The sequence below is a fragment of the Pinus tabuliformis genome, chromosome Q, assembly GCF_031772625.1.
Source record: "Pinus tabuliformis cultivar Carrire ecotype Pingquan chromosome Q, CPIR1, whole genome shotgun sequence".
In the NCBI taxonomy this organism is placed as follows: Eukaryota; Viridiplantae; Streptophyta; class Pinopsida; order Pinales; family Pinaceae; genus Pinus; species Pinus tabuliformis.
The window spans coordinates 1,236,808,282-1,236,834,147 of record NC_142296.1 but is presented as its reverse complement, the minus strand read 5'-3'; the positions used below and the strand labels follow the sequence as shown (position 1 = coordinate 1,236,834,147).

General features: G+C 39.0%; 1 protein-coding gene across 1 annotated transcript in view; it reads right to left on the bottom strand.

The window, feature by feature from the left end:
* LOC149224285 (uncharacterized) overlaps window positions 1–25,550 on the bottom strand; it is a 657,847-nt gene extending 632,297 nt beyond the window's left edge. The window contains exons 1-2 of the mRNA XM_089388141.1: window positions 25,390–25,550; window positions 25,252–25,302 (exon numbers count right to left, since the gene is read on the bottom strand). Of these exons, the coding sequence (XP_089244267.1) occupies window positions 25,252–25,302; window positions 25,390–25,550 (212 nt within the window). The remainder of the gene's footprint in view (window positions 1–25,251; window positions 25,303–25,389) is intronic.
* Between the last annotated feature and the right edge of the window lie 316 nt (window positions 25,551–25,866).

Here is a 25,866-nt window from a genome sequence, read left to right as displayed (position 1 = left end):
AGTGGCATAATAGGGCATCCTGGAGGTGAAAATAGAGAACATGCTGACCCTCCAAGAGTGTCTGGTATGTGTGGCCAAATTTTGGGTCGCTTTTGTAGATAAGTGGCCAATCAAAAGTCTCGTGCCCACAAGAGTTGAGCATGGTGGTTAACGCCATGATCGGTGGTTGATTGAGGCACTATGCAACATTATTGGTGCTGCACTTCTTATACTTGATATTCAAATGGAACTGTTGCAGGTATGTAAACCACTTCTGATGGCGATCATTCTGCAATTTCCCTTGGGTTTGTATGAACTGTAGGGGCTGGTGGTCTGTGTGGATGACCATTTCCTTCCCCAAAATGTAATGCTTCCATTGTCGGCAGGCCTGCACAATGGAATACATCTCTTTGTCATAAGTGGGATACTTCCAGACTGTGTCTGAAAGTGTCTCATTGTGATATGCCACTGGATTCCCATGTTGAGTAAGGACTGCCCCAATAGCATAGTTAGCGGCATATGTCTCGACCTAAATGGTTGTTGCAAATCTGGTAACACGAGCACTGGTGCCGTGCAGAGGTGATCTTTCAAATCTGTGAATGCCTTTTGTTGAGATTTATACCAAAATAATTTTTCTTTCACTCCTCCCTTGGTGACTTGACTCAAGGGCCAAGTGATATGAGAAAACCCCAACACGAACCTGCGGTAGAAGTTGGCAAGATCTAGAAAGCTGCAGAGCTTTGTCAGAGTGGTTGGAGATGGCCAATCTTGAATGACTTGGATCTTGGCTGGATCCACATGCACCCCTTGTTCATCAATAACGTATCCCAAATACTGAACCTGGGTCATGCCAAAAGTGAATTTCTCCAAATTGGCACATAGCTTGTGTTGCCGCAGTGTTTGGAGAACCTGCCGGATGTGGTGGAGGTGCTCTTCCCAACTCTGGCTGAAGATCAGGATGTCATCCATTAGCCTCATGAAGGTTGCAGGAGCATTCGTCAATCCGAAGGGCATAAGCATTCAAAAATGCCTTCCTTGGCTTTGAAGGCAGTCTTCCACACATCAGAGGGTTCGATTGATCCTTGGTGATATCCTGACTTTAGATCAATCTTGCTGAAATATTTTTCCCCCTTTACTTGGTCCAGGAGGTCATCAATCTGCGGGATCGGGTACCTATTACAGACAGTGATCTTGTTCAGTGCCCAATAGTCAATACAGAGTCTCCACATCCCATCCTTCTTCTGTACCAACATGATCGGCCTCCCACAGGGTGATGAACTCGAACGGATGTGACCTTTCTGCAGCAGCTCTTGAATCTGCCTCTTGATTTCATCATTCTCCATAACGGAATGCTGATAGATTGGTCCATTGGGCAGTGGTGCATCTGGGGTCAGATCGATGGAGTGCTTGAACTGATAGTGTAGAGGAACCCCTACGGGGGAGGTGAAGATGTCCTCGTACTCCTCCATGAACTTGTCCATCTATAGTCGTCATGCAGAGGGGCCCTGTCTGAAGGTCGTGGCCACCATCTTCTTCTTACCTTGAGGGTGTATCATCAGGAAAACAAATTTCCCGGTTTTAGAAATGAGCTTACTGCATTGTTTTGCAGTAACCAAAGAGATGGCGGTAGGTGGTGCTACCTCCGGTATCCTATACAACTTATTTCCCAATGTAACAATAACAACACGGGGCCTTGATTCATACACAGCATGTCGCTTCCACAAGTATGGTTGTCCTAATAATACATCACAAACTTCAAGGAGAGCAATGTCACATAATACCTCATCTTTGAAGGGCTTGATGTTATATGGAAGGCGACACTGCTGGCTCACGCGAAGATCTCGTCCTTGGTGAAGCCACCTGATGGTGTACGGTTGTGGATGTGTTGTGGTCGGTAAGCCCAACTGCTTCACGACCTTTGCTGAAATGAGCTTATTTTAGCTCCCACTGTTGATAATGAACTGTAGCGGGGAGCCCTTTACCCACATCTAGGAGTGGAAGAGACGCTCCTCCTCCTCTGGATCTTTGGGTTCCTCCTTTTGTATCTTCATGGTGGCAACGGTGGCGTTGGGCTCCGCATCGATAATCTGCTTCCCTTTGTCATTCCCTTTGTCGGGTTCTGACTTAGAGTCGGAACATGCATCTGATTCTGAAACCTTTAGCTTGGCCACTAGTGACTGCTTGGTCCAACACTCACTTGTGTTGTGAGTGGAGCTCTTATGGAACTCACACCACTTTCCCGTGTCTTTTTCAACTTCACGACGCTGTTCTTTGCTTGCAGCTTTGGAGGGTTGTCTTGGGCCATCCTGACTTGGCTTTGTCCTTTGTTTTGCGCTTTGGGGGCACCTTTCCCTTGCTTTGGATTCGCAGATCCAAAGTCTCGTTTCTTTTGTTTAAACTTTTGCTCGACCTTGACGGCATATCGGTATGCTGTGCCGAGCGAGGGGATGTTCAGGAATTCTATTTCTTCCTAGATGTACTTGTGCAGGCAGCCGCAATATTTGAGTACCAAATGCTGCTCCGAATCTTTGATACTCAACTTTGTGCAAAGGGTATGGAAAATATTGGTAAACTCCAGCACGTCTTGGTCCCTTCCTTGCCGCAATGTGGTCCACTTTATGTATTGATCCTCATAGCTTCCGACAAGGTAGTACTGCTCCTTGATGGCATCCCGGAATGAATCCCAAGTGGGTGTCGCTAAAAATAGTGAGCCTATACTTTCATTCTTCATCTCGCAGTAGGTTTCCCACCAGTCCTTGACGTGGGGGGCTGCTTTGAGAAGAGTGAAAATAATCTTTTCTTGACTGGAAAAATCATGAATAGAAAAATAACCCTCTAGCAGATTTAACCATTTATCTACGACATCTGCGTCTATTTGACCCTCGAAGATGGGAATTTCCAAATTAACTTGTACCTTAAAGGGCGTGGCGTTTCCAGAGGAGCTGTTGGAAGTTGATGCGTCACCTCTGGGTAGCCGCTGAAGGATCTGGGCAAAGCTGTCCATCATCGCGTTCCTTTGTTGCTCGAGGGCTTCTTCGAGCAAGATTTTGATAGGATCTCCTACTCCCTCGTCTCTCTTTTCATCCGCCATGGGAGGTCGTCGGGATTTGCGAGGCTGGTCTTGCAAAGATTCGACCAGTTCAAGCCCTAACTCCTTATATCTAGATCTCCTTGGGGACATGCAAAGAAAAGCAGAGAAAAAAAGCAAACCGCTCTAATACCACCGATCCAATTAAACAAGAACGCAACAAATTATAGAGATAACCATTAACACAGAGATGTAGTGGAAATAATACTTTATTTCATTAATGTAAAATACTGAAATATGCTTACAAACAGAAATGGAAATAAACCAGCTGGGGCGATGGTCACTTATCTCTGAGAAGAGATGTGGCGGCTACATGCCTATGAACTATGTTACAATGAGGCTCGAAGGCCTATTTATTGTTGAGAAACAATGGAAAACTCTAAACATCCAAAAACCTAACCCTAGAAGATGAAATGCCAAACTGTGGGCCTCGTTTGGGTAATTTGGTACATCAACTTCCCAGGGTCGTAACTTTGGAATATGATCTCCGTTTGATGCACACAATATCTTGTTAGAAAGATCTATCCAAGAACTACAACTTTGGGAAGAGAAACATTGGTCCAGGGCCCCATGTTGCTCCCGGTTTTCTCAAAAAAATGTCGTTTAGGGCCTCAAAACGGCTCTGGAAGTTCAAGACCCGAAAAACTGCTAAAAATAGTAAGTTGTGCTACAATTGAGGAAACTGAAAAAAATCTGAGAGAAACAATGGTGGGGGTCCAAGTGGTCTTGGCAGGTGGCCACCAATATCCACCTAGATCAAAGGATTGTGTGAAGTAGTTTTGTGCCACTGACATTAAATATGGTTCATTATGATGCTTTAATTTTTTTTGTCCTTAATGATGTGATTTCATTTGATATTGGGAGGCTTGTTTTAGATGGTCACACATATAGCAGTAGAGATCCCTTGAGGGATGGGCTTGAAAATTCCAACACCAATCCAAAATACGTTTTTCCCTATTTTGAGAGAAAAGATGACCTTGATGCGACAACATTGTCCCTCTAGAGATGAGTGCAACACTTTGAGATGGTTCCACATGGTTTTACACCCCCTTTCTACCTCCATATGTTGATACATTGAGCCAAAAAACGTGGGTGTTGGACTACTTGATGATGTGCCCAAATAGACCCATGATGCCCTTAAGCTAGTCTTGACCATGTTTGATGGAAATTTCTTGTTCTTGAGCCTCGACAAGTATGGTTGTTGCTAAGATGGTTTGGGAGGGCTTGCACATCCTCCTTGGACTCCAATGCTTTCCTTGCATGGAATCATGCCATCCCCACAAACCATAGAAAGGGTTATTAAGGCATGTTGGTAGATGACATCATGCTTGAGAAGGCCTATTTTGGTGATATACCCATGTACTTTGAGGTTTTCTTGGAGTGAGGAGAACTCATGGAATATCCCATCATTTATTTTATGGCTATGGAGAATTCATAGAGGATGATGTCATGGTGGAGATTCATATTTCTCACACATGTGGGATTATTTTTCCATTTTCATTATGTTTTTGAGCTATCCCAAGGTTGATTTGTGATCTTGGCCTAGTTAAACACTTAAGAAAACTTGTTTGGGCATTTTACTTGTAAAAATTGTAAAACTTGTAAAAATGAGACTTGATTTCCCTCATATAAATAAAGGGAAGTTCCATTTCATTTTCACCATTATCATTAATCACACTTCTCTTTCTCTCAAGAAGTGCACACTAGCTCTCTTGTCTTTTCTTACTTGGTCGCTATGTAATATTGTGGAGCAAATTTCCTTGGTAGGGGTATTGATGGATAAGGAGGCTTCTTTCTTGGATTGATGAAGAGATACTTGTGAAATTGTGTAATTTTCTAGTTTATCTTCTTCCATTTTGCTTGATACCATATTGGATTAGGTTTTCATTGTGCTTCATATTTAAGAATTGCATTATCTTTCCATGAAACCTTAATTTGTGAATGGTATGTCTTTGCAAGAGTCCTTCAAGAGGAATTTGTGTATGCCCTTCTTGAATTAAAATATCCTTGAACAACAGTTGCTAGGGTTTTAAAGTATGGTTTCTCATGCTCTGACCCACCTTATTCAACTCTTTTTCCATAGGTTTTTCCCTAGGACTCCATAACCCAAATAAATTAAGGCAATAGTCTAGTAGGTGGTGTTCGCTCTTTAAAATTTCTTTTTCTTTTCACTTATATTGGTAATTAGGGTTAGGGTTAGTTGTAATATTATATTTTCAACATTTGTTCATTTTTTGTGGCATTTTCATATCAAGGGATTTAAATGAAATAATTTATAAAAGCAAAATTTAGCATTTGAAGCATGTTGTAACCCTAAATATAGGGGTGACATCACCTTTTTCTTATTGTTTATTTCATGTTTCCGCCATATAAACTCATAGTTTGACTGAAAAACCTAATTTCCTATTTCATATCCTTAATCCTTTATTGACCTATGTTGATAGACTATATTTCATAACTATTATATGACATTATATGTTAGATTATTGAAAATCCTACAAATCCTAACTTATAACAACTCACTCTTATCAATAGAGGTCCTTGGAAATTGAATTTGTGTTGCATCACCTATATTGACTTTTCAAGGCCTTGACAATACCTTTTCCCTAAAAGCATTGATATCATCTCACCACTGAGCCACCTTTCATTAAGTATTACTTTGGGTGATTCATATCAACAACCCCTAGGGAGCCATTTGGCTACAAAGCTAGTCATTTATCCTTTAGGTTTTTCCCTTGGAAGCTCCCTTGTGGAGATAATATCCACCTAAAGAGCAGAATATAGGTGATCGAGGTGATATTGTGGGGCTATCTTGTTATTTCCCAACAACTATACTTTCCTAATGACGCTTTACATAAGGCCTGATAGGTTTTTTGGTAAGAATATGGTCAACTCCTGTGATTTTTTTCAGTGAGAGCTCAAGTCCACAACAAACCCTCTCCACTTGGCCTTGGTATTGCTTTTGTAGCTACCATATTCCCATGATATTTCTTATCCAATAATGAGGGACATGTTTGTATAAATATGTGTTAAAATTGGAAACTAGGGCCAAATTCCAACTTAGGACAACTCATATGATGGAGATTATTATTGAATTGGATTACTCTTTTTGAGAGGTCCAATTTCGATATAAAGAGCATCTCATTCTGACAAGAAAAAATGGAATTCTGAATGTATTCTTTCTCATGCACAAATTGTCAAAGTCAGCCTCAGTCAAATGTAGGTTCATAAGCCCAATGGATGTGTTCCTCACCCTCAATGAAGTGTATAAATAGGATGACCTCTCTCTCATTTGTACATCAATCATCTCATTGCATATATCTCTCTCTCCTCTCTTCATTGGTTCGTACAACTTGAAGGCTTCCTACTTTGCACGTGTGAAAGTAGGACAGATTTCAAGACTATTTTGGAGGTCGAAAATTTCAGGAAACAGGATAGCATTGATCAACGTTGACTTGGGTGACTTTGAATTGCATTGAATTTGTTCTTGTGGGAAAAATTTCGTTTCTGTAGGCCACATCTATTAACACAGTTTTCGAGGTGATTGGGACAATTTGACTGGTTTGATTTCAACGTTGACTTCAACCTTTGACCACATAAATTACAACAACATTTGACTAGGTTAACCGAGTCATTTTTGGGCTGACTTTGACCCTCTTGGAAGGCCAAATTATTCTACTGTTGGCCAAGTTGCTTGGAGGAAATTTGGAGTTGCTTTGACCACTGTTGATTTTCTAGTTAGGGTTGCAGTTGACTGTTGTTGATTACAGATTTGACATGACTATTTTTGGTCAAGTTAATTTAATATTTGTACTCTCTCTATGCTGAACTATTGAAAAATAATAAGAATATTTGATCAAAGGGTTCTCCACATTGGGTTTTGTCCCTGGAATCTTCCATATCTTGTGTCCTCTTGTCTTGGCTTGTCTTCTACACATGTTTTTATGTTCTATCTGCATTTACTGCCAATGTGTTTAAGTTAATGTGATTTCTACTGGATATAATTAGAAATTGTCATTGGGATGCTAAAGGAACATTGAAGTAAATTGTGCTAAAGCATAGAACACACCATTTTTGTCTAAAATTAACATGGTATTAGAGCTTAGGTGAAGATAAAGCCCAAGCAAGGGTGAAGAAAATAAATCGCTAAGGGAAGTTGTTGGACAAGGACTTGGAACTAGTCCCAATGACGACTACATCTTTCTTCAAATATGAGGACAAGCTTAAGGACAAATCTGACTATCATGCATGGAAGATGAATCTAGATTTTACATTGAAGACAATTATGCCATGGACTATGTCAAAGGAATAATAACAGAGCCTCCTTCAAATGCATCCGCAACTGCACAAACAAAGTGCAAGAAAGGTGAGGTTAAAGCTAAGAAAATTATTGTTGGTTCTATTCACAAGCCTTTGGTTTCCTATATTTGTGATTTGGAAACATCTAAGGAGATGCATGACAAGTTGGTTGGGATGTTCAAAGTAAATAATGCAAATCAAGTTCTCTTTCTTAAGAACAAGTCGAAATACATCAAGATGGATAGAGGAGAATCCATCCAATCCTAATTCATGAGGATTACCGAGATCAAGAATGATCTCCTATCTATTAGAGAAGTCATTGGTGACAGGGAGCTCAATCTTATTGCTCTTGGAGGTCTTACAAGAGAATGGGATGTGTTCAAAAATACCATCCTCAACAATGACAAGATTTCAGGATTTGATGAATTATTGGCTAGATGCACTCAAGAAGAAATAGGGATGATGGAAAGAGACAAGCCCTCAAATGGAAACAGTCCTACTGCCTTCTCTGCTCATTCTAAGAGGATGAACAATGTTGGTCCAAGGAATCAAGGATAAGGGTTCAAGTCGAGATTCAAAGAACGAATAAAAGTAAGATGCTTCAATTGTAATAGGTTTGGCCACTTCGCTAGAGAGTGTCCTCACAATAAGGATACTCCAAGAGATGACGACAACAATAACAACAACTTCAAGGGCAATGGAAATCAAAGGAACAATAGGTTCAAAAACAAAGGAAAGAGGAATGATCCTACTGCTAGAAATGGAAATGGTCGTCCTCCCAAGAAGTCAAAAACTCTAGGTATGGAGAAGTTAATATTGTAAAGCAAAAATAATTTTATCTTATTTCTACCCTCACCACTACCTCTCTTTGGATACATTGGATCATTGGTTGATTGATAGTGGTGCCTCAAGGAACTTAATTGGGTACAAGGAGGCCGTCTCAAACTTGGTTGAAAAGAAGACAAATATGGAGATTATACTTGGGGATAATGACACTTATCTCGTGAAAGGAATTGTTATTGTTACTCTTCACTTAAATCAAGGTCAAACTCTTCATTTACAAGAAGTGCTATATGTGCGTACTCTAAAAAAGAACTTGGTTTCTATTTATGCAATGGAAGATGAAGGTTTTAAGGTGACATTCATTGATGGGAAGGTTCATGTTTGGAAAAGGAACCCAATAGATGCATTCACTCTTGTATTCAGGGTTGAAGGTCTCTATCAGGTTAGAGGAAGTCTGTTCAGAGCTATGACTTATGATTCTTCTCTTCAATCCAAATTATGGCATTGGAGATTTAATCACCTTCATTTCAAAGGCTTACTTGATGTAAGTAGGATGGTCACAATTATGCCTGATTCAACTTAAATCATGAATGTGTTTGTCTGTGATGTGAAGCTGGAAAACATACAAGTGGACCATTCCCATTAAGTGAAACTCAAACCACTGATATTCTTCAATTGGTCCATTTTGATCTATCAAGTATGTTACCCATGACATCTTTGGGCGTATATTTGTACTATGTTATTTTGTGGATGACTTCTCTCATAAAACATGGATCTATTTCTTAAATAAGAAGGATGAAGTATTCATATGGTTTCGCTCTTTCAAATCCTTGGCTGAGAATAAAAAAAGGAAAAAGATCAAAATATTGAGGACCAATAATGGGACCGAATATGAGTCAAATGAATTCAAAGACTATTGTAGAGAAGCTGGCATTAAGAGGGAGACCACTACTGCATATACTCTTGAAAAAATGGTGTTGCCGAAAGGAAGAATCATACTATCATAGAAGCCACTTGTGCCATGATCATGACCAAGGTCTACCAAAGTTCTTATGGGAAGAAGATGGCAACATTTTTGTGTATGTTCAAATTAGATGCCTACATCAAGCTTTGGACTTCAAGACACCTGAAGAAGTATTCACCGATAGGAAACCTGATGTTTCTTGTTTTAGAATTTTTTGTTGTCCCTATATTTTCATGTGCCAAAAGAGAAAACAAGCAAACTAGATGCATCTGGGAAGAAAGGAACGTTTGTGGGCTAAAGTGAAACTCTGAAGGCATATATAATCTATGTGCCTGGTCAAAGGGAAGTGGAATTAAGTTGTGATGTCACTTTCGATGAAGATTATGCTCTTAAAAAGGTCCAAGATCTTCCTATCCCTAGGAAGGACAATGATGACACTAATGCAGAAAAGCATGATGAACCTCAGTTTGATGAACCAATTCCCGATGTGGAAGGTCTAATGGATCCCATTGATCCACCTCCTAGTGAGCCCTCTACTTCAAGAAAAACACCTTTGTGGATCAAAGATACTCTTGAAGATGCTAAGAAACATATTGCACTGAGGGTGACATTTTGTGAAAGCAAGAAGCCGAACAGGTACCAAGGGTACTTAGCTACCATGAGTACCATTGCACAATTTAAGCCTTGCACATTCGAAGAATCTGTGAAGCAATAAGTTTGGAAGGATGTGATGAATGAGGAGTATGAGTCGATAATGAAGGATGATATATGGGATGTGGTTCCTAGATCGAAGGACAAGTTTGTGGTCACTTCAAAATGGATCTATAAGATCAAACATGGAGCTGATGGGAGTGCTGAAAAGTTCAAGGACAAATTTGTTGCTCGAGGATTCTCTTGAAAGAAAGGGGTAGAATACGATGATATATTTGCACTAGTTTCCTGATATACCACCATTCATTCAATTATAGCCCTTGTTTCTTCGCAAGGATGGAGCCTACACCAGATGGATGTCAAATCTGCCTTCTTGCATGGTTTGCTAAAGGAGGAAGTATATGTGGAACAACCTGAGGGGTTCGAGGTTCAAGATTGTGAGACACATTTATGCAGGTTAAAGAAAGCCTTCTATGGGTTGAAGCAATCCCTCAGGGCTTGATATGAGAGGATCAATAACCATCTTATGAAGCTGGGATTTACAAGGAGTGATGTTGACCCGAACCTATAATTCAAGGTTGAAAAGGAAAAACCTCTTATTCTGGTCCTTTATGCGGATGATCTCTTTCTGAAAGGTGATGACCGTCTCATTCATTAATGCAAGAGGGAGTTGGCTTTCTAATTTGAGATGAATGACCTAGAACTGATGCATTACTTCCTAGGGCTAGAGGTCTGGAAAAATATAGGTGAGATTTTCCTTTCTCAAGGAAAATACATTGTGAAGTTACTTGAGGGGTGTGGGATGGTGGATTGCAAGGATGTTACCACTCTAATGGAACTCAGCTTTAAGAAGCTATGTGGAAGTGTTGTTGGGCCCGGAGTAGCAAACCCTACCGAGTATCATCAACTTGTGGAGGGCATAATGTTCTTGATCAACTCCCATCTTGACATATGCTTCATTTTAAACACGTTGAGTCATTTTATGGTCGAGCCTCATCACATTCATTGGATTTCTGCTAATAATATCTTGAGATATCTCTAGGACACAATCCACCATGGTCTAAGATACACTGTCGGGAACTTAAGGCTACATGGATACTCAGATGCTGACTAGGATGGTAGTCTAGTGGATCGTAAGAGCACATCTGGATGTTGCTTCTCTTTAGAGTTTGATTCAATATCTTGGATGAGCAGGAAACATAATTCAATAGCTTTAAGCACCGCCGAGGCTGAATACATTTTGCGAGTATGTCCTATTGTGAAGCTGTTTGATTGAGGAAGTTCTTCAGTCGGCTATTTTACCATGTGTTGGATACCACCGTGATATTCTACGACAAGCAGAGTGGGATTCATTTATCAGATAATCTCGTGTTCCATGACCGCTCCAAGCACATTGATATCAGGTACCACTTTATCTAAGATATGGTACAACAGGGAGCAATAAGGCTCCAACACATCAAGATGGATGAGCAGGTCACAAACATTCTCATGAAGCCTTTGGGGAACGTCAAATTCTCGACCTTTTGAGAGATACTTGGAGTCATGGAACGAACCTCTTATGAGGGTCCCATATGAGATGAACACTGAGCTCTGAGAGCTCCTGGGGGCTTGGGCTACTTCTTGGAGCTATGAGCGACCATAGGGTGAATGGTTCACCTTGCCCCAGTGGTGCGTTGGATACAAGGTGAGTGATTCAACCTTCCCTGTGATACCCCATTACGACTGACATGTGTGTAGGGTGAGTGGTTCACCTTCCCATACCCAGACACATGCATGTAGAGTGAGTGGTTCACCTTCCCCTACGATTGACATATGCATAGGATGAGTGGTTCACCTTCTCCTATGACATATAAGCAGGATGAGTGGTTCACCTTCTCCTGCTGATGCCCCGGCACACGTCCTACCCATAGAGTCTAGGACTTATGGGAAGTAACTCTCATCTAGAAAATGAGTTGGGAAAATATGGTTAGGGACCATAGCACTACAGATGGATGCATCATGTACTGCCGTACTCCCTATGACTAGGATGCACGGTGTTCAACAACTTGATCTGGGATCAAGGACTGACTTTTGTCAGTAGAGAGTTGTATGATCTTATGACTCACTCTAGATCACTTCTTCTTTATTATTACTTCATGGTTCAACAAAGTAGAGAAGAGAAGAGCAGGGACGTGATGATAGAGATGGTATAGGATGATAGTTTGGCATGATGATGACATATGGATTGGCAGGTGGAATTCTCCCTAGTTGAGAGGGAGTGTTAAAATTTGAAAATAAGGCAAAATTCCACCTTAGGACAACTCATATGATGGAGATTATTATTTCATTGGATTCCTCTTTTCAAGAGGTCTAATTTTGATATAAATATCATCTCATTCTGACAAGAAGAAATGGAATTTTGAATTTGTTCTTTCTCATGCACAAATTGTCAAGGTCGACCTCAGTCAAATGTAGGCTAACAAGCCCAATGGATGTGTCTCCTCACCCTCAACGAAGTGTATAAATAGGAGTGACCTCTCTCATTTGGACATCAATCATATCATCACATATGTCTCTCTCTCTCCTCTCTTAATTGGTCCATACAACTTGGAGGATTCCCTACTTCCCAAGTGTGAAAGGAGGAAATATTTCAGGACTATTTTGGAGGCTAAAAATTTTAGGAAATAGGAGAGCGCTGACTTGGGTGAATTTGACTAGTGCTGACTTCATTCTTGTGGGAAAAATTTTGTTTTTGGAAGGGCGCACTGATTGGCACGATTTTCGAGGTGATTGGGCAATTTGACTAGTTTGACTTCAATGTTGACTTTAACCTTTGACCAAAAAAATTACAACATTTGACTAGGTTGACCGAGCTATTTTTGGGCTAACTTTGACCCTCTTGGAAGGCCAATTTCTTCTGTTGTTGACCAAGCTGCTTGGAGGACATTTTGGAGCTTCTTTGACCACCATTGACTTTCTGGTTAGGGCTATAGTTGATTACTGATTTGACAAGACTGTTTTTGGGCAAGCTAATTTGATATTTGTACTCTCTCTCTCTTTGTTGAACTATTGAAGAATAATAAGAAGATTTGATCAAAGGGTTCCCCACATTGGGGTTTGTCCTTGTCATTTGCCATATCTTATGTCCTCTTGTCTTGGCTTGTCTTCTCCACATGTTTTTATGTTCTATCTGCATTTATTGTCAATGTGTTTAAGTTAATGTGATTGCTACTGGATATAATTGGAAATTGTCATTGGGCTACTAAAGGAACATTGAAGTAAATTGTTCTAAAGCATAGAACACACCATTGCTATCTAAAACTAACAATATGCCAATGAGGGACATGGTTGTCTAAATATGCCAATGAGGGAACAAATTCCTAATGATATTATTTTCTTAAAAGACTTCTTATAGAGGGTAACGTCATGAAGTAAATCCTCGGTCATCAACAATGGCATGCTTAGGCATATTTCCCTTACAACATTTACACCAACAGAAAGACCTTAATACAAGCTTGATCATGTACACATTTCTTCACCAATTGCTATAATAATGGTTCAACTACATTGGGGGTTATCATATCATGACAGGTTTGTACTGCAACTTCCAAAAAGCATGGCACATCTCATTGATGAGGTTGCACATATTGTTGAAGAAATGGATAAAATTTCAACAAAATCAAATGGTGGAGTCCCATTGACCTAGAAATCACTTTAATAATCATCATTTTAACTAGTGATCATGTAATGCATTCAATTGCTCTAGTTTCCAAAAATCCATCTCAAGTTTCAATAGGTACTACATCTTCTATGTAACCTATAATACTACTGGTAATACAAAGCTCAAGTCATTGAAATTATTTCATGTTAGGGGTCAATGCTTCTATACATTTATTTGTTTTTGTATTTTCAGGTATTCTTTTTCTTTTTGAATCCAGCCTAAGTTGCTTCCTAGATTGATCAAGTATCTATGACATTGACTATCAAGGAAATCCAAGCCCCAACATTTGGGATTTGTCTAGAACTCGATACAACACTATTTCCATCCATGGGGCCATGTTAAGAAACCCACACCAATGCATGTTAAATAATCTCCTATCATGGTATCCATAGACAATAATTAAACTCTTATACTTTAGAAAATATACCCCTCTCTTGTAAACAATTTTCTTCACAGAGGGCTACCGACATCAAATGTTAAAATAACCTCATCTTCTTCTACAGGTTATTCAAGGAATATTTGCTAATAAAGGTAAGGATACAAACCAATCTAAAAATAATTCATAGGTATTTGTATTGAAAGGAGGGGTAATAAATCTCAAATGGCCCAACATATCTAGGTGCAAACTTGGAAAAAAATCCCAATGTCAATGAACTTTTATGTAGTTTGAACCTAAATAATGCATGGTCTCCCTCTCTAAATTATTTTTGAAATTTATGTATATCAACATAGATCTTATGTCAGTTTTGTGTTTCTTTTAGATCCTGCTTTATTTTCATAAACTTGTTCTTCAACTCATTTAATAATTTTCGTGCAATTATAATTTTGTCAGTGATGTTAACCCAAATGAACCCTTGCATTTATTTTACATGAGACCTTGAATGGAGTCATGACTAATGAACTATGATAACCACTATAAGTTGTTGACTCTCGGACCCACACTTCAATTTTATCCAAGGTTAGTGTCCCCCATCCCCAACCTAACTCTGATCCTTGAACCATGCTTCAAGTGAGTGTGCTTAGGGAGCACACTCCAAAAATGTGGGACCATGCTCTAGTCTTGGCTATTACACTCCCTACTAATTCAGAATTTCCATGCTCATACAAGCACTTCCACATGTTGGAATTTTTCTCTCTTGATGCTCCGATCACATTCCCTCAACCGACCGAGCACTCCCACAAATACATCAATTTTTTTTCTAATTTTTTAGTGGAGGTGGGACATAGGTTAGATTTAGGGTTGAGAGTAAATTTAGGATGAGATTAAAACACCTCTTCCCTCTTTCTTTTCCTTAGTCTTTAATCTTGTTTACTTGAGCTTGGATTAGAGAGTAAAGGGGAGATCAAAGGACATGATATTTTTAAGGGAATATTTTTAATAACTTGGAGATAACAAAGGATACCATCAATCTCAACTTCTCAAGAGCTAAATAGATAAGCACAAACCCCAACTCCCTCCTTTCCTTGTATTCTTTGCTTGTGGTTTATTCCTCTTCCCCTACTCTTTCACATTCTTTATTCTCCTTTATTTTATTGCAATTTGTTCATCTAAGATTTGATAACAAGGGTGTTCAAGTAATTTATCATTATATTTTTAGATTCTACGATGTTGGTGGGGAATAAGCATCAAAGGGAAGAAAAAGAAGAAGAGGATAGTGGTTGCACTCATATTGATCCAATGCATGATGATGAGGAAGGGTTTTTAGGGGAAGGGGATGAAGAGGGAAATGAAGGTGGAAAATTCTCATTGAAACCTTTGTGGAAATCTGTGACAAAACTAGAGGGGGGAGAGGTGGTGGAACCACTAATCTCTATGCTCTCATTATTGTAATCAAGGAAAACCTTATACCGATTCATATACCCATATGAGGAGGCATCTTTATTGGGTAATGGAGGGTGATGATAATAAGGGGACCATAAATATATCAATTTACCCAAATATATCAAATGAAGAAAGGGAAAAATACATCATAATAGCGGAGGTTGTACCAAAAAAACATGACAAAAGAAAAAGCATCAATCCAATGCAACATCTAGATTTGGTGGCCACACATCTCCATCTCCTCATGGAACTTTTGAAACCTTTAGATCTAGAAGAACAATAGAATATTTATTTACTATGTTAATTTTGAAACTAGGGTCAAATTGAACATTGGAAAACTCAAATTACCAATATGATGCTTGCATTAAATTCCTCTTTTCGAGTGGACCAAAATCGACCTAAATATCACCTGATTCGGTTAAGCGAAAGTTAAGTTTTGAATTATTTTATTCATTCATTCATTATGGATTGTGTCGGCCCTAACCACTTGGGTAACCGCTTGGGTCAACCTCAAACCCAAGTAAATCCTCAAGAAAGCCTATAAAAGAAAGCAACCTCAAGCTCATTTGGACACACTCAATCAAGGCATGTTTCCATTCTTCTAATTTTTTTTTTGGCTCGCACAGGTTCATCGACAATTGTTCGCCTTGGGTTCGAAAGTACTGGCGAAAGGTTCGCTCTGGGTTAGGGTTTTTTGGATCTTGGTACTTGGCACAAATCAGACTTTTTTCATCCTCGGTCACAGCCACAGAGTTGGTAAGAGATTGACTTTAGCTCTCTAGTTGCTTAGAGACAGTTTAGAGAGAGCGACTCTGAGTTCAGAGGCAAATTAGAAGGATCTAGTCCCTGTTCGCTCGCACTAGGTAGCTCTAGGATCGACCCTGACAGTGCAGTTGCTGGCACAACTCAGTTAGATTGCAACTTTGGTCCTCTAGCTGCTAGCATAGTTCGTCAAGAGAGCGACTGTGGGTTTTTACAGTTCGGTGCTGAGGTCACACGCACAAAGACCTCATGGGACAACTCTGTAGTTACGGTCGCCCGCATATTGTATTCATGAGAGAGACCTTGAAGTTTCAGTCAACCGTAGACAATGTTGATGAGAGCGACCCATTTCAGATCTAGGGTTTAGACATCTTGGCTTCAATCATCTTCAGTGATCTGGCTTTTTCTGCTGTTATAACAGGTATGTAGATCTATAGATCTTATTTATTATTCTCCACTGCAAATCATATGTATTGGGCTCATTGTTGAAATATTTTTATGACGATCTACTAAAGAAGAAGTTTTGAAAGGGTTCCTCCTTGTGGGGTTTTTCCTTGGTTTGACTAATATGCTGTCTCTTATGGTTTTATTGTTGTCTTCTCTTTCATTTCATACATTGTTCTTTCTTTAGTTACGTTTATGATTGGTTATACTGCTAATAATTGGATGCATTATAAATTGGGCTAAAGTAATTGATACAACATTGAACAATCTGAAAGTTTAACATGGAATTAGAGCTAAGGTGAAATTCAATCCCAAGAGAAGACAAGATTTGAAGCCCTCTCCTTCAGAAAGTAGATTTCCTATTCAAGGTCAAGATATCGTCATCTACCTTCAAGGAGCATGAATTGTTGGGTGATGCATCAAACTTTGCTGCATGGAAAGTTACATTGTAGATCATAGCTGACAATAATGATGTGTTGGAATACATTTAAGGAAGGGAGCCCGAGCCTCCAGAAAATGCTTCCGCTTCTCTCAATAACAAGTATAAGAAAGGTGAGTCCAAAGCAAAGAAAATTATAGCTGATGGTTTACAATATCATTTACTTGCTTATGTTGGGAATTTGAGAAAGTCTAAAGATATGTATGACAAGATAACCGACATGTATGAAGTCAACAACCTAAATGAGATGATCACCTTGAAATATCAACTCAAGGAAGTCAAGAAGACCAAAGGGAAAGTTGTTTGGTCTTACATTATGAGAATCTCTCGTCTTAGAGATCAATTGCAGAGGGTTGGAGAAAATGTACCTGACATGGAACTAGTAGTTTCAACTCTTAGAGGGCTCCCCTCTATTTAAGAAACCTTCTTTACCACTATCAGCAATAACAATGTCCTTCAGTAATATGATGAGATTGTTGGAAAACTCACTCAAGAAGAATCCAGAATGATAGCAAGAGGAAGGATTCAAAAGGATGAGGAGGGAGAACCTGCAACATACATCACTCATGGCAAAAGAAAGAAGACAAGAGGAGGTTCATCAAGGAATCCTTTTTCTCAAAATACAAAAATAAGGAATGACAGATTGACATCTCATATTGAATTCTTCAATTGTCATAAGAAAGGTCATTATGCATGAGACTGTCCTGAAAAAGGAAAGAGGCCACACTACAACACTAGAGGCAACTACAATAATAAAAGAAGAAAAGACAATCAAAGAAATAATCATGACAAAAGATATGATAGAAGAAGAAGATACTCCTCAAGCGATCATGAAGAAAATCCTCCTCCTCAAAAGAAACCAAGGGCTCCTAGATATGAAAGTAATGTTGTAAATAAACTTGAATACATTCTCATTTTTGCTCCTATTAGTTCTTCTCCACTAGATTCATGGGATAGTTGGCTATGTGATAGAGGGGCTACTCATCATTTCTCTGATTATAAAGAAGTCCTCTTTGATTTGGTAGAGAGGGAGACGAAGCTAAAGATAATGTTGGAGACAATTCTACTCATCCTGTGAAAGGTTTTGGGTCCTTCAAATTTCAGCTAAATTATGGGGAATCGGTTTTGCTGCATGATATCATGTATGTACCATGATTAATGAAGATTATAGTATCTGTATTTGCATTAAAAGATAAAGGGATGAGGGTTTCCTTCATCAAAGGTAAATTTCTAACTTGGCATGCTGATTCATCTATGCGAGATGCCTTCACACTAGGATCGAGATCTGAAGGTCTCTATAGGGTCACTAGAAGACCTCCCTTTGCATTGGTTCATAATACCAATCACTTCAGCGAATTATGGCACTGTAGTTTGGCTCATCTTCAATATGATGCACTTCTGAAATTAAAGAAATTGGTCTCTAGTATTCCCGATGTTCAAGTGCATCATGATGGAGTTTGCCCAAGTTGTGCAAGTGGAAATAAATCAAAGGGACCATTTCCCTCCAACAAGAACAAAACTCATGACATCCTTCATCTCATTCATTCTTATATATGTGGTCCGATGCCTATACATTATGTTAGTGGTAATCTCTACTACATAAACTTTATTGACAACTTCTCAAGAAAGACATGGATATACTATCTTAAGCACAAGGATGAAGCCTTTGAAACATTCAAGGAATTCAAAGTGTTGGTTGAAAATGAATCTGGAAAGAGAATCAAAGTCTTCAAATCCGACAATGGAGGATAATACATGTCAAAATAATTAATAACATTTTGCAAGAAAGATGGAATCAAGAAGGACACGATTGTGCCATATACCCCTGAACAGAATGGTCTAGCCGAAAGAAAGAACGGGTCTATTAGAAGCTTTCGGTGCTATGCTCCATGATCAAAAGGTGCCAAAGTTCCTGTGGGCTGAAGCCACATCTACTGCAGTATATGTTCAGAACAATGTGCCTCATCAAGCATTGGAAAACAAGACTCCTGAAGAAACATTCATAGGCACTAAGCCTGATATCATCCATCTTTGTGTATTTGGATGCCCAATATATTTTCATGTGCTAAAAGACCAAAGGAACAAACTGGAAGCTATTTGTAGAAAAGGTATGTTTGTGGGTCATTGTGAAAATTCTAAAGAATATAGGATTTATATTCCTTTTCAGAGGAAGGTTGAAATTAGTAGGGATATAACATTTGAGGAAGATGCATCTCTTGGAAAAGAAAGAGATCTTTCTCCACCTCCTCCTCCCAAGGAAGAGAATGATGACTGGGATATTTTGGATGGTCCATCTGCACCTAAACCTAATATGGTTGATGATCCCATAGAGCCCATGGATTCGTTAGATCCTCCTCCAAGTGATCCTCCCTCCAAGAAGATACCACTTTGGCTTCATGATACTTTACATGATACTGAAAGAAATGTCCCCATTCGTAGATCATTCAGAGAAAGGAAACAACCATGTAGGTATCAGGGATATGTTGTTGCTATGAGTATTATGATTCACACCGAACCATCCACCTTCGAAGAAGCAACAAAAGAACAAGTTTGGAAGGATGTTATGGCTGAAGAATATGAATCAATTATGAAAAATGATGTATGGGATATTGTACCTAGACCAAAAGGGAAGTTTGTTGTGACTTCAAAATGGCTATTTAAAATCAAACATGGAATTGATGGCAGCATTGAGAAATATAAAGCAAGGTTCGTGGCTTGAGGCTTCTCTCAGAAAGAGGGAGAAGATTATGATGACATATTTTCTCCTGTAGCTCGATATACAACCATCCATTCTATAGTTTCCCTTGCTGCAAGTCAGGGATGGACTCTTCATCAGATGGATGTAAAGACTGCTTTCCTTCATGGCATGTTACAGGAAGAGGTATATGTTGAACAACCACAAGGATTTGAAGTGGAAGATTGAAGAACACATGTTTGCAGGTTGAAGAAGGCATTGTATGGTTTGAAGCAAGCTCCTCGAGCTTGGTATGCACATATTGACAGTTACTTAGTGAAGTTGGGATTCACAAGAAGCAATGTTGATCCCAACCTCTACTTCAAGGTAGTCCAAGGTATGCCATTGATTTTGGTTTTGTATGTTGACAATCTATTTTTAACAGGTAGTGAGCCTCTGATGATCGAATGTAAGAGGAAGCTAGCCTCTGAGTTTGAGATGAAAGACCTTGGTCTCATGCACTACTTTTTGGGCCTTGAAGTGTGGAAAAATTCTGGTGAGATTTTCCTATCACAAGGAAAATACATTGTAAAGTTGCTGGAAAGATTTGGAATGACTGAATGTAAATCCATGGTCACTCCAATGGAAATAAACTTCAAAAAATTATCTAGAGATGTTGCAGGACCAAACTTAACGAATCCATCTTAGTATAGACAACTGATTGGGGCTCTGATGTTCCTTGTGAACACCCGTCCATACATATGCTATGCAGTAAACACTTTGAGTCAATTCATGACCGAGCCCCACCACTCATATTAGATAATTGTTAGATACATATTGAGATATTTGCATGGGTTGATTACACTTGCCCTGAGATATTCTATAGGAAATGTTCAACTTCATGGATACACTGATGCTGATTGGGTCAGAAATGTTATCGACAGGAAAAGTACATTTGGATGTTGTTTTAGCCTTGGATCTGCCATGATATCCTGGATGAGCAGGAAACAAAAGTCTGTAGCATTGAGCATAGCTAAAGCAGAATATATTGCCACTAGCATGGCTAGTTGCAAGGCAATATGGTTGAGAAAGCTCTTTGGAGAGTTGTTTGAGCAGGTCCTAGATACCACAGTGATATATTGTGACAACAAGAGTGGGATCCATTTGGCAGAAAATCCTGTGTTTCATGACAAGTCCAAGCATATTGAAATTCAATATCACTTCATTCGAGATATGGTGCAAAGAGGAGTTGTCAAGCTCCATCACATATCAACAGATGAATAGATTGCATATATTCTCACCAAGGCATTACCAAAGGGAAAGTTCTCGATTTTCAGAGAACAACTTGGACTGATGGATGTAGCCCCTCTAGATAAGGGGTAGCACTGATCGAGGACACTGAGCATACTCTTCCCACCTTGCTTGAGCTCCCAGGGTGAGGAATTGAGATAGAGGGCTTCTGGGGTTGAGGGAACTCTAAACAATAGGTTGTTAAACTATCTATTACCCAAGGTTGAAGAATGTTTCTCCCATATCTTTATAGGGTCGTAGAATGCTGCTCCCCTCTTGGTCTTTGCAGAGTATACCCTAGTTGGCATCATACCCTCAACCAGGTCAGCTTGATGGGAATACTGCTCCTTATTTTGGCCAACGAGTTGAGAGTGTACTTGGGGTGTACAACCCAAGTCAATTATGATGCAGGTGTTCTACCACATGACTATTCCGAGTCATCAATGGGAAGTTCAGTAGGCAATAGGATGGGTTGAGATAACCGGTGAGATTCCAGGGTTGAGGGTGCACTCCCCTGTGAGATGTGTTATCCTATTGCTCGATATGGGTGGAAGATGTTGCTCCCCAATATGGTTCCAGGCTGAGACATTCTCCCTGATTATGCACTCTTCGATGACGATTGATGATGATATTCTAGGTAGTAGCCCATTAGAAGAGATCCCAGACAGTGACATGATGGATAGAGGGTGGCAACTTGAGCTCCCCTCCGGTAGCAAATTCTTCTTCTAGATCTGAGAAAGTTTCAATAGTTAGAGTTGAGCAGAGAGAGTCAATCATTACAACAACTTGATAGGACGATGTGAATATCAACTGACAAATATTGGCAAGTGGAATTCTTCCTAGTTGAGAGGGAGTGTTAATTTTGCAACTAGGGTCAAATTCCACATTGGAAAACTCAAATGACCAAGATGATGATTGCATTAAATTCCTCTTTTCGAGAGGACCAAAATCGACCTAAAGATCACCCGATTTGGTTAAGCGAAAGTTAAGTTTTGAATTATTTTATTCATTCATTCATTATGGAATGGGTCGGCCCTAACCACTTGGGTAACCGCTTGGGTCAACCTCAACCCCAAGTAAACCCTCAAGAAATCATATAAAAGGAAGTGATCTCAAGCTCATTTGGACACACTCAACCAGTCATGTTTCTATTCTTCTATTTTTGTTTTTTGGCTCACATAGGTTCATCGGCAGAAGTTCGCATTGGGTCTGAAAGTATAGGTGAAAGGTTTGCTTTGGGTTAGGGTTTTCTGGATCTTGGTCGCTTGAAAAAATCAAAAGTTTTTTGTCCTCGGTCGTAGGCACAAAGTTGGTAAGAGAGCGACTTTGGCTCTCTAGTCGCTCAGAGACAGTGCAGAGAGAGTGACTCTGAGTTCAGAGGCAGATTGGAAGGATCTAGTCCCTGGTTGCTCGCACTAGGTAGCTATGGGAGTGACCCAAATAGTGATTTCAATGGCACAACTCAGTCAGAGTGTGACTTTGGTCCTTTGGCTGCTTGCACGGTTCATCAATAGAGCGACTGTGGGTTTTTGGAGTTCGGTGCTGAGGTTGCACGCACAAAGACCTCCTGGATGACTCTGCAGTTACGGTCGCCCACATACTATATTCATGAGAGCGACCTTGAAGTTTTAGTCACCCATAGACAATGTTGATGAGAGTGACCCAGTTCAGATCTAGGGTTTGGACATCTTGGCTTCAGTCATCTTCAGTGATTTGGTAGATCTGGGTTTCTCTGTTGTTATAACAGATCTGTAGATCTTATTTATTGTTCTCTGCTGCAAATCATATGTATTGGGCTCATTGTACTCATTGCTGAAATATTTTTATGACGATCTACTAAAGAACAAGATTTGAAAGGGTTTCCCCCTTGTGGGGTTTTTCCCTGGTCTTGGACCAATCTGCTGTCTCTTATGGTTGTGTTGTTGTCTTCTCTTTCATTGCGTACATTGTTCTTTCTTCAGTTACGTTTATAATTGATTATACTGCTAATAATTGGATGCACTATAAATTGGGTTCATTGAACAATCTGAAAATTTAACATACTATTGGTGGGAAGGATAAGGTGGATGCAGAAGTGGTGTGGTTTCTTTGTGCCTGTGGTATACAATTTAATGTTCTTCGCTCCCCCTATTGGAATGACATGGTTAAGGCCATCAAAGAAGTCCCCAAAGGATACAAGGTCCCTGGATATGAGAAAGCTAGACTTTGTTATTAAACAAAGAAAAAACAAAAATTCAAATATTTTTTATAAATGAGTTGGGGGGGCGTGCTTTGAGTTATCCATTGTATCAAATGGTTGGACAAATGTTAGAAACCAACATTTTGTAAATGTTCTTGGTGTTTCTAATAGTGGTGTAGTGTTTCTTGTAATGCACAAATCCCCCTCAAGCAATGTGTATTCTCACAATCATGCTGTAGAGCTCCTACTGAAAACAATTAATTATGTTGGTGTAATTAATGTGGTTTAAGTAATCACTGATAATGTGGCAAATTGTAAGGGAGTAGGAAAAATTATTGAGTGGGCTTATCCACACATACTTTGGTTTGGATGCTTGGTGCACACATCTAACCTTTTGATGCATGATAATGTCAAGCATAAAGAATGTGTATGGATCAATGAACTATACAAGAGAGTGAAACAACTCATCAAATTTATCATATGGCATACAAGGTTCAACTAGTTTTATGGCACTTAATGCAAGTTGCCACTGCTTAAGATTGCAAAAAATAAATTTGCTAGCTATTACCTCACCTTTAGGTGTCTATTGAAGGTGAGACAAGATTTGGGTGCTATGGTGATGAGTGATGCATAAGATGAAATGAGCATTAATAGAGATGGTGATAATGTAGTGAAGGTGATTGTTCACGACAACCTTTTTTGGTCACAAGTTCGATATGTTTTGCAATTCACTAAGCCAATTTATCACATGATCAAGTTTTCAAATTCAGATAGGCTAATCACTGATGAGGTGTATTCGTAGATGGATAGCATGTTAGAGCAAATTAAAGACATTGTTGAGCCTAGAGATGTCAACTTGTATAATCATATTCGTGTAGAGGTGGGAAAACAATGAAAAATGCTAAATATTGTGCTACATCCCTTAGCATATGTTCTTACGCCTAAATACTAACATGTATAATGGATTTCATCACTAACATCTAGTGGGGAGACCAAGAAAAAACCACACCAGCACATGAGAGGATTTTCTGATTACATAGTGTGTATCTAAAGATGGAATTGTACAGTGAGTGGATATTGTTATTTTAATCAGCACATATTAATGATCCTTGAGCATATACGGATTCACACTCATCCTCGGATACCAAATGGTCTGAAACATGATAAAGCCCAAGACAACCCCACTTTGAAAAACATCCATTGAGTGCTAACTTTAACTGAGAAAAGATTATTGAGAAAGGATTATTGTTGACAATCATTGGCCAATACCTTCAGCATTTATTTTTGGTTTAAAGTGCACCTTTTATTATAAAACAGAACCATTATGTACAGACAAGACATCACATAGAACACAAAAGCGTTATTGCGGTGGCCACTACTAGCACAATTTGTAGGCAATAAATGCCATAAAAATCATAAAAAATGCCCTCGATCAAGTCCAAAATACAACATTCTACTTGGCCAGGAAGCATCAAGAATAATGCCAGAAACGCGAACAAACCAAAGTAGCAATATTATAAAACCAATAGATCAATCTGCAGCCGACATCAAGCCTCAAGAGGCGGATCAGTAATCCCAGCAATTTCAGGAGGGAAAATTTTCCTGTGACGGTTATGCTTGATAAATCATTTGGCACTTAAATTTAATATTTTTTAAAAGGAATACAAAACCCAGCAAACCAAACAAAAAGCCAAAAAAAAATAGTAATTGAACCACCTTGCATAATCATAATCATTTTTAAGTGGATTGCAGATTCTTGGAATATTCCAGGATCCGATGAACATACTGCGCCCATGCCCATCGGATCTCAGAATATTCTAGGAATCTTGACTGCGCCCATGTCCATAGGATCTCAGAATATTCCAGGAATCTGACAATGGACTTAAGCTCACCTCATAATCACTGACTTTAATTCTCATCAAATTTTACAGAAGAAAATTTACAAAGCTCATTTTCAAAGTTCTGGTCACCTCTTACCCTCTGCAAATAAAAATCACTCACACATTTAAAAAAAAAAAAAAATGGGTTTAGATTTGAAAATTCAGAAAGAGTTCTGAATTATTTGAAATAATAACTTTGAATTTTTTTGAAATAATTTTCAATCACTGATATATAAATAAATATTTTAACGTCCACTGAACTAAAAACATAACCAAATATTCAACAAAATTACTTACACATCAAAAATATCCTTTCCTCCCGGCTCGCTCCAATCGAGATCCCAGTATCTGCAAAACAGTTGAATCCATGTTATGATATTTGTAGGGATTTAAATAAATAAGTGTAGAAACAGAAATAGACTGAAGATGAACAACCCTCTGTTCGTTTCTTGGTTGTGAACTTCGAGCAAATTGTCGAGCCCTCCGTAACGTATGCCTGTAATTATGCCCCCTGGTTTTGATATGGTGACTCGCACAATTCCATTATCCAATGCAATGTGGGCACCCTCGTCCACAAAACACACATCCCCGTCCATTTTCCAGAGCCGATTGCAGAGAGTTTAAATGTTTGAAGTTACAGATTCTTTTATATATTGTTAAGGTGCTCGAGAGTAGATGAATGGAGAGCTTAAACAATGTGGAACTACAAATATAAATACAAGAAGTTTGGTTCTAAGATAGATATATTTTTTTGGACATACAACTTTTAGCCTAGGAAACATTTCAAGATCACACTAATTTAGTCCGCTAATAAGTTAGAGAATTTCTCATATCTAAATAGAAATAACTATCTCCTAATTTTTAGGAACAAATTCTTAAAAAAACCCTATTTTTATTTAATAATAACTCTAA